Below are 11,790 nucleotides of genomic sequence, written 5' to 3' on the forward strand. Positions count from 1 at the left end.
GACAACTCAGTTTATGAAGGACGTTCCTTAAGTTAAAAATCATCACAACGGCTATTGGGTGACATTGAAAGTAAGGCCTAAGCTTTCAAGAAGCAATCACGAGAGCTAAGGCAAACGTTTCTAGGTGCGGATATCATGTCTCTGCTCCCAATAGTATTTTACTAATGTAATAAATAGAAAATTGGGTACCTTCATCTTTTTAGACCAGAATGACACTTATCGCTACCTCCGAGACTGTTAAATAAATTAGCAGTTGTTTACCTTCCCCCGGTTTTGACAACAACGGAGGACTAGACAAGTACCTTTTTAGGTCCTTCAACGCTTGCTGGTGTTCTGGAGTCCATACGAAGACATTCTTCTTTTTTAAAAGAGAAAAGAAATGGTGGCACTTCTTCGAAGACCTTGAGATGAACGTGCTTAGTGCTGCCAACCTTCCGGTCAGTCTCTGCACTTCTTTCATGCTTGTTAGCTGATCCAGGATGTCCTCAATGGCTTTGACTTTATCATGGTTAACTTCAATCCCTCTTTGTGAGACAAGGACCCCTAAGAACTTTCTGGAGCCGATCCCGAAGGCACATGTCTCGGGGTTGAGTTTCATATTCTAATTCCTTAGAATGTCGAAAGTTTCCTGGAGATGTTTCAGATGATCTCCTGCATTCAAAGACTTAACTAACATGTCATCAATATATAATTTCATTGTTTTGCCTATCTGATTTTCAAACAACTTATTAACGAGCCTTCGATAAGTGGCTCCGGTGTTCTTAAGCCCAAAGGCGTCACATTATAGTAATGTGTGCCAAAGTTTGTTATGAAAGAAGTTTTTTCTTGATCCTCCGGGTTCATCTTGATCTGATTGTACCCGGAGTAAGCATCAAGGAAACTCATTAGCTGGTGCCCGACCGTAGCATCAATCATTTGATCAATGTTTGGAAATGGGAATGAATCTTTAGGTCACGCCTTATTTAATCTTTATAGTCTACACACATCCTAAATTTGTTATTCTGTTTAGGTACTACAACTACTTTGGCTAACTGTTCCGGATATTTTACCTCCCAGATCGAACTGATATTAAGTAGTCGAGCTACCTCTTCTTTAACAAACATGTTCCTAACCTCTGCTATCAGGCATTTATTTTGCCTAACCGGTGGAAGGTTCGGATCCAAGCTGAGCTTGCGGACCGCTACCTCCAATGGGATACCTGTCATATTTGAGTGCGACCATACAAAACAATCAACTTAACTTTAAAAAAATTATAAACTCTAACCTAAGCTTGGGATTTAACCTTGTTCCCAAATGAAATTTTCTTTCCAAAAACTCTTTAAACAAAGCCACTTGCTCGAGCTCCTCCGCAGTCGACTTGGTCGCATCGGTCTCCTCTAGTACCTGTAAATATCTCGGAACCTGGTAGGATTTCAATGACTCCTCGCCCTTATCATCTTCATTCAGAAAAGAAGAAGGCATCGGTTCCTGTAATTTCTATTTGTTGGACTCTTTTTCCTTGCTGCTGGAAACGGTCACAGCGTTCATGTCCCTTGCCGCAGGTTGATCTCCTCTTATTCGCCTAATACCTTCTGGAGTCAGAAATTTCAGCAACTGGTGATATGTCGAGGGCACGACCTTCATCTCATGTATCCACGGCCTTCCGAGGATCACGTTATAACCCATGTCGCCATCTACCACTTCGAACATGGTGGTCTTTGTTACGTCTTCGGCGTGAGTGGGTAGAAAAATCTCTCCTAGGGTTGTCAAGCTTGTTAAGTTGAAGCCAGCAAGGAGTTTTGTCACCAGAATGATGTTCTTGGTTAATTTCTCTTGCTCCAGAACTCTCCATTGAATGATGTTGGATGAACTTCTTGGATCAACCAAAACACGCTTAATTTTGAAATCTAAAACATTGAGAGAGATTACCAAAGCGTCATTTTGTGGCAGAAGAAGTCCGTCAGCTTCCTCCTCCGTGAAGGTGATGTCGTCCTCCGAGACTTCTCGGTCTCTATTGCCGTGAGTCACCGATATTTTTCATTTTCTGCATTGCTGAAAAAGTTACCCCATTGACCTTGCTTCCTCCGAAGATCATGTTAATTGTGATCCAAGGTGACTCCGCCGTTATCTCAGAGGGCTCCGTATTGTCCCAATTCCAACCATAATTTCTCTGGTGTGGTCAGTTAAAAACTCTCTAAGATGGCCATTCCTTAACAATACTACCACCTCCTCTCGAGGATGTCGGCAATCTCCAGTTCTGTGGCCGTGAGTCCCATGGTATTCACACCATAAACTGAGATCCCTCTGGCTAGGATCCGATCGATTTGGATTTGGGAATCGGGCTTCTTTGATATTTCTCATTTTCAGCACCAATACTACCAAACTGATGTTAAAGTTATAATCTGACAACCTAGGACATGCGGAGTCTCGGTTCCCCGACATCTCTCTTTTATGTAATGACCTGTTAATTCGGCCACGATCCGCCCTTTTGTCGGGTGAAAACCTATCCGATGGCTAAAATCCTTTACTGATGCATCCATCGGTCCTATCATATGGTAGGAAATGACCTCTGGAGGACCTCCGATCTACACCAGAGTCATTTTTAAACTTGGAACCGAAGAGCCAAGTTGGTCGTCCTCTATCCTTATCTTTGACTCGTAGAGGTTGTGGACATCCGCCCATGTGGTTGCCTGAAACTCAAGACTCTCATTCAGTTTTCGAGAGTCATCAGAACTTAGTGGGTTTAGACTCTTCGTGAATTCCCCCACTTCCCACTCATTCGGAACCGCTGGTAGAAGCATCCTTGACGAGTTCGAAACACACACTTAAATTATGCTCGCTAATTCAATATAATATAGAATAATATCGTATCCACAGTGATTGGATTTAAATATTATTCCCATAGTTTCTAGCTTGGTTTCTATCCAAGATGATCAACAATTGAGATTTATATGTTTTCTAACTAAAATTAACTAAGAATCTAAAGTTATTGACTAATAACAATCGAAGCAAGGAATAAGCAAAGAAAGGTATTAATGGGAAAAGATAGGGGTTGATAGGATAGGTGCAAGATAATTGTTTGGAATCTAACTCTAGACAATTCACTTCTAATGTTCAAGTGAGTCTCTCGAATTCACTCAATTATTAGTTCAAACGTTCAGTAAAAACTCCTCTCTCGATTAAGTATTGACCTTACGAGATGAACCAATTTAAGCACGTGAAGATATGCAAGAATGCGTAGTGGATTGGTCTTTAGGAAAACCTCTTTCGATTATTCTCCTAACTAGGTTTACTCAATGATTCAACTAGCCTTCTTCGATTACTAAGAAGAATTAATGAACTCAAACAACAATATAATGCAAGGATATCACAAGTTATGCCTCTCTCGATTACATGAACAAGTGAATATAGATGCAACAATTAATTCATCCAAAAATGCTTCAACTTAAAACTAGAGTTATAATCCACAAACAATCATCAATATACCAAATCCATCAAACCCTAAAAAGAACTACTCCATAGATATGGAGCAATTCATCACAAATAAAATTAAAGTATAGAAAAACATAAATTCAATCCAAACTCGTGTCTTGAGTGAGGAAGGAATGATGAAATCCTTGTGCTTTTGCTTTTCCAACTCCTCCTTATCTTCCTTAGGTCTAAAGTATGTCAAAAGTTCAGAAAGTTTTCCATGTATTTATACCAAGTAGGGTCGGGCCCATACGAAACCACTTTCTCCTAGCCGAAATAGGATTTTCACTTTGTAAAAGTTGCACAGGCGCACTGCATGGGACGACGCACCATGCGGGGCGTTAGTGAGGAAATCCAGAGAGCTAAGTTCTGACAGACAGCAGGAATTTGTACAAGTGCGGCGTCCCACGTGCCGCAGCAGTGGGATTTTATCAGAGTGTTACTTGTTTCTTGCATTTTAACGTCCAGACTTAGTCCTCAACCCCCGAACATGATCACGGCTTAATCCCTTGGGCTTTTACTCAGATTTCAAAGCTTCAAATAGCTCGAATTAGCTCCACAACATCTACATAATTCAGAATCACTCCTACAAGGCATAAAAAACACAATAAGTACAAAACACTATCAATTAAAGCTCAAACATGAATAAAGTGCAGTGAATTAGAGTGTAATAAACAACTAAAATATGAGATTATAGCTTATCATCAATCCTTTCCTTCTGGAACCGGATAAAAAATTCTCGCAGCAGCTCAAATTCGCCCTGCGAAATTTTGAATATATTTGTCTTCTGGTCTGGACCTTCCTTGCTCTAGCATGGGCCTTAATGAATGAATCTGCAATTATCTCAAAAGAATCAATTGAATGCTCGGGTAATAGGGACTACCGTGTCAGGGCTCCCTTCGTGAGGGTGTCACGAAACGTTTTCAACAGAACCGACTTGATCTTATGTTGAGCCAAATCATTTTCTTTCACCGTCGTGGTGTAGGTTGTGATGTGCTCTTGTGGGTCCGAAGTCCCATCGTACTTTGGTATGTCCGGCATCTTGAATCTCTTCAGAATTAACCCTGGTACTACAGTTGGCTTAAACGGCAACTGCGTGCACCTTTTTGAATCTGGTCCCTTTAACACTGGTGGTGCGTCCGGAATCTGATACATCCGAGCGTGAAACTCCTTCACATTCTTATCCATTCGTTCGTTCATTTCTCTCATGAATATCATGAGCTCGGTTTTGAAAGGATCACTCCAGTTGTTATTCCCAGATCCGCTACCGGTCCCTCCGGCTTCGTCGAAACTGACTTCGTCCCTTGGGGTGTTTTTATCGGCTCTCTGAACCGTTTGATTTGCGGGAACACTAGGAGGAATGGGGACCCTCCCGTTCGCATTATTAGAAGCTCCTGACAATGCTTGTTTTAATTTTGTCATCACTCGATCCTCCCTTGAGAGGTGATCCATGATTGTTCTATGATGTTCCCTCAAGAGTTTGACCGTCTCTACGACGTGTTCCTTCTCTGCATCATCAAGAGTTGAGTTTCGTATGTTCCGAGTATACTGACCTTCACGAACCGGAGTTGTCTCGACCCCTTCATTGCGGGTCTCGCTGATTGAGTCATCACGCTGGGACAATTCTTTCCGTTCAATGCGTGCTTGAATGTTCTGTGCATTGTTGACATTATTAGATACCATCTCTGATTCTTACTTAGAAAAAAACCAAAACTTGTTATTAATAAACGAATGGATCAAAGCAATTACACAGCTGTTTATGTCCCACGGTGGACGCCAAACTATTTACCCGTAAAGTAGTACAATTGAATTTGTAACATGGTTTATAGATAAGCGAATCGATTTAATTCAAAAATAATAAAGAAATAGAACAAAAATAAGATTAGCGATTGAAATCAAAAGGAAGACAGCAAGCCTGATTCTGAGCTCGGTCTTTCCTAGAGCAAGAATAATAATAATCATAGAACAATGATAACAATGCTTTTGATTAAGCTTGAAAAAGTATATTATAGCTTTTGTGTGCAGAATATTTCATGTCTTACAAGAATTATTATTCTTGAATGAGAATAAAAATGTCATTGATGGGTGCATAACAGTTAGCTTTGAATGCAGATATTCTCTGTAACAGCTGCTCATTAAATGATATTCGATATCAAGCCTTTGAGTCTTTGCCATCGGTTGTGCTCCCTTCGGGATCCATCTTGTACCGGTTTCGCACTTCGTAACCGATGCCGATTATTTATCGGTTCAACTTCCGTCTGTTCCTGATTGCACGTGTCACCTCGCTATTTATCCACTTGTAATCAACCAATTTCACCCCATACAACTACTATTTTATTTTTTTTAAATTGCACCCAACGCTCTTTGCGAGGATTTAAACTAAAAGACACAACAATGTCGTTCCTACTTCCAAGGTTATATATTGGTCTATGTGACTGAATTTCAAGATAGTATTATGAGAATTTTCTCCCTTTTTTTTTTGTTTAATTCCCTTGGGCTCCTGTGTTGCATCTTCTTCTATTTTTTCTTTTTTTTGGGGGGAGGGGGCATTGGAAACAGATCAATTGGGGGGGGGGGGGGCTGGCTCCCTAATTTCACTTGTCGTTGAACTTAAAAAATATTACTACTTTTCTGCTGATAATGTATGAGTCGCTCAAGAAAATTTACGGTGAAACATTTTGTTGGCCCAAGTGAAGTTTGTTTTAACGGAAAAGGGCCAAAAATACCCTTGAACTATTTGAAATAGCTCAAAAATGTCCTCCGTTTTTTTTTGGTACCAAAATATCCATGACGTCTATATTTTGGACCACAAATGCCTTTAAACAGTTAGTCTTACCATTGAAAGTGACATGACAGTCCAACTGGGCTAGATTTACTTACATGGCCATCTACCTAAGCAATCCAACATGGAAAAATTATTTTTTCACAAAAATTATTTTTCCAGAAATTTTTGTTTAAAATACAAAATCAACACTTATTCCGAAAAAAAAGTATAAAAATTTCCGAAAAAATTATTTTTCCGAAAAAATATTTTTCCGGAAATTTTTACTTTTTTCGGAATAAGTGTTGATTTTGTATTTTAATTAAAATTTTCGAAATTTTTCTGGAAATTTTTTACTTTTTTCAGAATAATTGTTGATTTTGTATTTTAATAAAAATTTCCGAAATAAATAATTTTTCCGAAATTTTTTTACTTTTTTCGGAATAAGTGTTGATTTTATATTTTAATAAAAATTTCCTAAATAAATAATTTTTTCGGAAATTTTTTACTTTTTCGAAATAAGTGTTGATTTTGTATTTTTTTAAAAATTCCGAAATAAATAATTTTTCCGGAACTGTTTTACTTTTTTCGGAATAAGTGTTGATTTTGTATTTTTTTAAAAACAATCGAAAAAATAAATTTTCTGAAAAAATAATTTTGCCATGTTGGATTGCCTAGGTGGATGGCCATGTAAGCAAATCTAGCCCAGTTGGACCGCCATGTCACCTTCAATGGCAAGACTAACGGTTTAAGGGCATTTGTGGTCCAAAATGTAGACGGCAGGAATATTTTTGGTACCAAAAATAAACGGAGGGCATTTTTGAGCTATTCCAAATAGTTCAAGGACATTTTTGTCCATTTTCGTTGTTTTAATGATTGACAAAGGAACTCAAGCATGAACCAGGTCCGTACACAGTGTACACAGATACGGACAGATTCGAGCATAAGGGATGCACGTGAAGGAGATAAGCTTAAGTTGTTATTCATGATCGAAAAGGTTGCATAAATGATAAGAAGAAGGACTCCTTACTCGAAGAGAACTTTATCCAAGATAAGGGAGGAGTTAGAAGTTGAAGATAACTAGAACTCTTCCACCAAGAAAGAGTAGCATTAGAACTCTAGTTATTTCTTATTCTACTAACTCTATATATCGCATGATGTTCTCATTTTACAGGCACGTACAAACGCTGAAGTTAAACGTGAGTTGAGAGCAAAATAGCAAGGCATTTTGCAAACAATTCTTGTGTGATTCAAGTGTGCGAACCTGAAGCTACATGAACCAGATAGAAGAATCAGTTCCAAGTATCTGTCTTTTATTCTAGTTCAATTGTAGTATGTGTTTTTCAAGTTGTACCTTTCAGCTTTATCTACACTACTAGAAATTCGGCAAAAATCGTCCAAAAAAAACCGATTAAAGTAGGTCGGTAATGGCCAATAACCGTCCAAAATGCAATCATTAACGTGTGGTCGGTATTTTGAAGGTCGGAAGGGCATGCTGACCAAAGTTGGTCGGTCAATTAAACCGACCAACTTTGGTCGGTCAATTAAATTCAAAAAAAAAATACCGAAAACACCAACCAAAGTTGGTCGGTATTTTAATTATGTAATTAAAAAATGCACCATCTGGGAATCAAATCGGGGTCTGTACTATGGCAGGATACTATTTTACCACTAGACCATTTGTTGCATTTTGTTTTAAGATTCTCTTTTATTTCATTTGTACTCTTTAATTGTATTTTCACACGAAAATAACCGACCAATGTCGGTCGGTTTTATTAAAAAATAAAAGTACTGATCGAATTCGGTCGATTTTTTAAAATGATAGGCCGAATTAACCGAACAATTTCGGTTGATTTTTTAATATTAATTTTAATTTATTATAAATAAAAAAACCGACCAAAGTTGGTCGGTTTCGTAAAAAAAATTAAAAAATAAAATATTTTGAAAAAACGACCGACTTTGGTCGGTTGTTTGGCCGGGTTTTTGACCGACCAAAATTGGTCGGTAGACCGCGGTCGGTTTTTGTCGAATTTCTAGTAGTGTTAGAAGCGATTGTATTAGGTACTCTGAGTATTCAAGTTAGAGTTAACTTGAAGTTGTCGCAACAGTTAGAAGCTGGATACCATAACAGGATTAGATTTAATCCTTAGGCTTACAAAGAGTTTTGTAAATGCTGTTTTGGCTCAGTGATTTAGTGAAGTGTTGGGAAAAATCCTACTGAGTAATAGGTCATGATTTTTTTACCTTTTGAGCCGAGTGTTTTCCACGTAAAAATACTTGTGTTCTTTACTTTTCGCATTTACTATTTTCACAACAGTAGTATAAGGAACACATAAAAAAATCAGGTCCTTCTATAATCAGTGCACACAAAAATTGAACACCACACAAATTACCCGTCTTGTGTGGTAGTGAAGTAAAAAACATCACATTTATGCCATAGCAACTCCAAAAAATGAAGAGCAGCAATTCCATTGATTTGGTCAGAATGCATTATGCGGCATCAACTTGACTTCTATCATTAATTAAAGGAAAAAGGTCCAAAAATGACCTTGTGGTATTCGAAATGGATTAATTATAATCTCCGTTTAAATTTGAGTCCAAAAATAACCCTGCCGTTATAAAATGGGTCTAATAATGCCCTTGTGTTATTCAAAATAGATCAATTATAAAATGGGTCTAAAAGAATGGGTTATAATTTATCCATTTTGAATAACACAAGGGCATTTATTAGACCCATTTTATAACGGCAGGGTCATTTTTGAACTCAAATTTAAACGAGGGTTATAATTGATCCATTTCAAATACCACAGGGTCATTTTTGGGCCTTTTCCCTTAATTAAATTCATGTACGAGAGAAATCAAAATAGAAAAGGAAGTCAGCTAGTAAAAGTACTCTGTTTTTTTTTTGTATGACTCCTGCTTTCTTAGTTAATTCCATAAAACTTATATATTTTTAATTTATTTGGATGAATTTTAATCTTAATATTCTTGTTTTGCCCTTAATATGATACTCTCTTTTAAAAACTATTGATATCACATGTTTAACACCATTACTCCTTCTAGATGCAAAGAATATTCTTGGTGTGCACATATAAAACTTATTTATCAAAAGTATTTTTCGCTAAAAATATTGTAAAAATAATCTCTTATGATCAAATACAAATAGAAAGCAATTGATATTGATACAATTTGCTTCCTTAATTCAATTAGTAGGACCCGTAGAGTTCACTTTTTCCCCACACTACAAGCGAAAGAAAAATTTAGATTGAAAAAAAATGATCCTAGTGATCTCATTGTCATATTTACCAATCTCCTATATTAGATATTACCGATTTTCGGCGGAAAGGTCAATATAACCAAAGTAAGAGTCTTAATGGGCCATAAAGGCATAAAATGGATCTTCACCTTTTTTTATCAATTAAACATATCATACTATATAACATGAAATAGGGTGCACACACAAAAGAAAGGAAGATTTAAAACAAAAAGAAAGGGTAAGATGATAAATGGGCCTGAAATGACGTATTGCATGACAAAAGAACGTGGTAAGAAAGGCGAAAAAAAGAAGAAGAAGGTAACTTGTTAAATATGCCTGAATGACGTATTACATGACTAATTAAAGAACTTGCTAAGAAATACATTAAGTGGGCTTTTGGACATAAGAATTGTAAAATTCCAAAAAAAAATTCAAGTAAAAATGGTATTTAAAAATTAGAATTGTGTTTGGATATAAATATAATTTTAGATTTTTTTGAAGTTTTATGAGTAATCTGAGTGAAAATTTTAAAAAATAATTTTTTTGAGTTTTTCAAATTTTCAAAAAATTTTAAAATGCATATTCAAGTAAAAATTAAAAAAAATTTGACCAAACACTAATTTCGAAAAAAAATAAAAAATTTCTAATGTCCAAACGCCCCATAAGTTCATAAAAAAATTAAATTAAATTCCATAAGTTTAGTCTTCTAGAAACAACCGTGTGAAGTGATGGGCCCGCCAATCTCTTTTCCTACAAGGGAAAAAAAGTCACTTTCTGAGAAAACAAAAAGGAAAATAAGAGCACTTCCTAAAACCCCTTAATTCAAACACTATATAAAACCCCCGCACAGCACAGAACAGAACAGAACAAGCAATTCTCTTTCCCTCATATTCACAGCATAAAAAACCAAAACAGAAAAAACGAATCTATACAGCTATACTTAATCACGCAAAACAAAATCATGCAGGAAGCCATAGACGATAATTATTTGTGCCCTAGCTTTAGCAACTTCGGATACTTGGCTGAAATTGCCGCTAAAATCTCCGATGAATTTCAGGAGGCAGCGGAGGAGAACGCTACCGATAGCTTCGACGGAGATAACAGCGAGGAATTAGATTTTGAATTCTCAACCATGGAACTCATCTACGGCGGTCAAACTGAATTTCAGTCAATTTTCCCTGTTTTCAACCGCGATCTATTATTAAACGTTAACAATGAATCGTCGTCGTCGGATGCCGTTGATAGTGAAATTCGAATTCCGTTGAAGAGCTTTTTCCTAGAAGAACTGGAATCCACAACGACGACGTCTGCGTCGGAGGCGTCATCGGATGTGGATGAATTGGAGATTTTACCGCCGGGAACTTATTGTGTGTGGAAGCCGAAGATAAGCGACCCGTTACCGGGAAAATGTAAGAAGAGTAAATCAACTGGATCGGCGCCGAAGCGATGGCCGAAGCTTCGAGATTTGTTACGGCGGAGTAATAGCGACGGCAAGGACACTAGTTTTGTATTTCTCACACCGGAAAAGTCAATAAAAAGCGAAACAACGAATTTAGGTGAGGTCGTAAAGGCGGCCGGAAAATCGAAGCAGCTGAAAGGAAGTGGTACGGGCGGAGAGTCGCCGGTGGCGGCTTACATACGGAATAGAGCGACTAACCAAGTTGATAAGAACAGAAGAAAATCGTATTTACCGTATAGGCAAGACCTAATAGGATTTTTCGCCAGCGTTAATGGTTTGACTAATGGTTTGAGTAGAAGTTATCGGCCATTCTAACACCATGCAGATTTCAATGGATCGGAGGAAAAAAAACTAAGTTATTTTTTTTTTCCATATATTTAAGTTTTGAAGGAAGAGTTGTCTCTTAGTATCATATATAGGAGATTGCCAGTATCTGGTAAACTATTGGCACGATAATACTATCATAAAAAGAACCGAGTAAATGCCTCAAGTCATCGATTAATTTCAAGTTTTTCCTTTGTGATTTTTTCACCAACCATCTCAAAATATATGTCACTTATTTAGTTCCCAATTTCTAAATTAAAGATTCACTAATATTTTAAAATGTTTCTTATAGTAACATTTCCCTGAGAGAGGTTACTGCAAAGTGCAAATTTTGCTTGTCTGTGATCTTTCGGATTATAGATTATATATGAATTTTTTGATGCTTTATTGCTTACGAAGTTAGCAGCGAATACATCAAACCTGACAGAGAGGAAAGTGGACTCTTTTAAATGGAAAAAAATGAAATGAAAAAAATTAAGCAAGTGTTGTCTAATAAATGGCGAATAGCTATTATACCATTCATTTCTGGCCGCCAGCCCC

General features: G+C 37.1%; 1 protein-coding gene across 1 annotated transcript; it reads left to right on the forward strand.

The window, feature by feature from the left end:
* Positions 1–9,728: 9,728 nt before the first annotated feature.
* LOC107814531 (uncharacterized) lies at positions 9,729–11,241 on the forward strand. Its single transcript, XM_016639961.2, has 2 exons — positions 9,729–9,785; positions 10,435–11,241. Exons 1-2 carry the CDS (start codon positions 9,729–9,731, stop codon positions 11,239–11,241), a joined length of 864 nt encoding a protein of 287 aa, XP_016495447.2.
* Positions 11,242–11,790: the final 549 nt, after the last annotated feature.

The sequence above is a fragment of the Nicotiana tabacum genome, chromosome 14, assembly GCF_000715075.1.
Source record: "Nicotiana tabacum cultivar K326 chromosome 14, ASM71507v2, whole genome shotgun sequence".
Lineage (NCBI taxonomy): Eukaryota > Viridiplantae > Streptophyta > Magnoliopsida > Solanales > Solanaceae > Nicotiana > Nicotiana tabacum.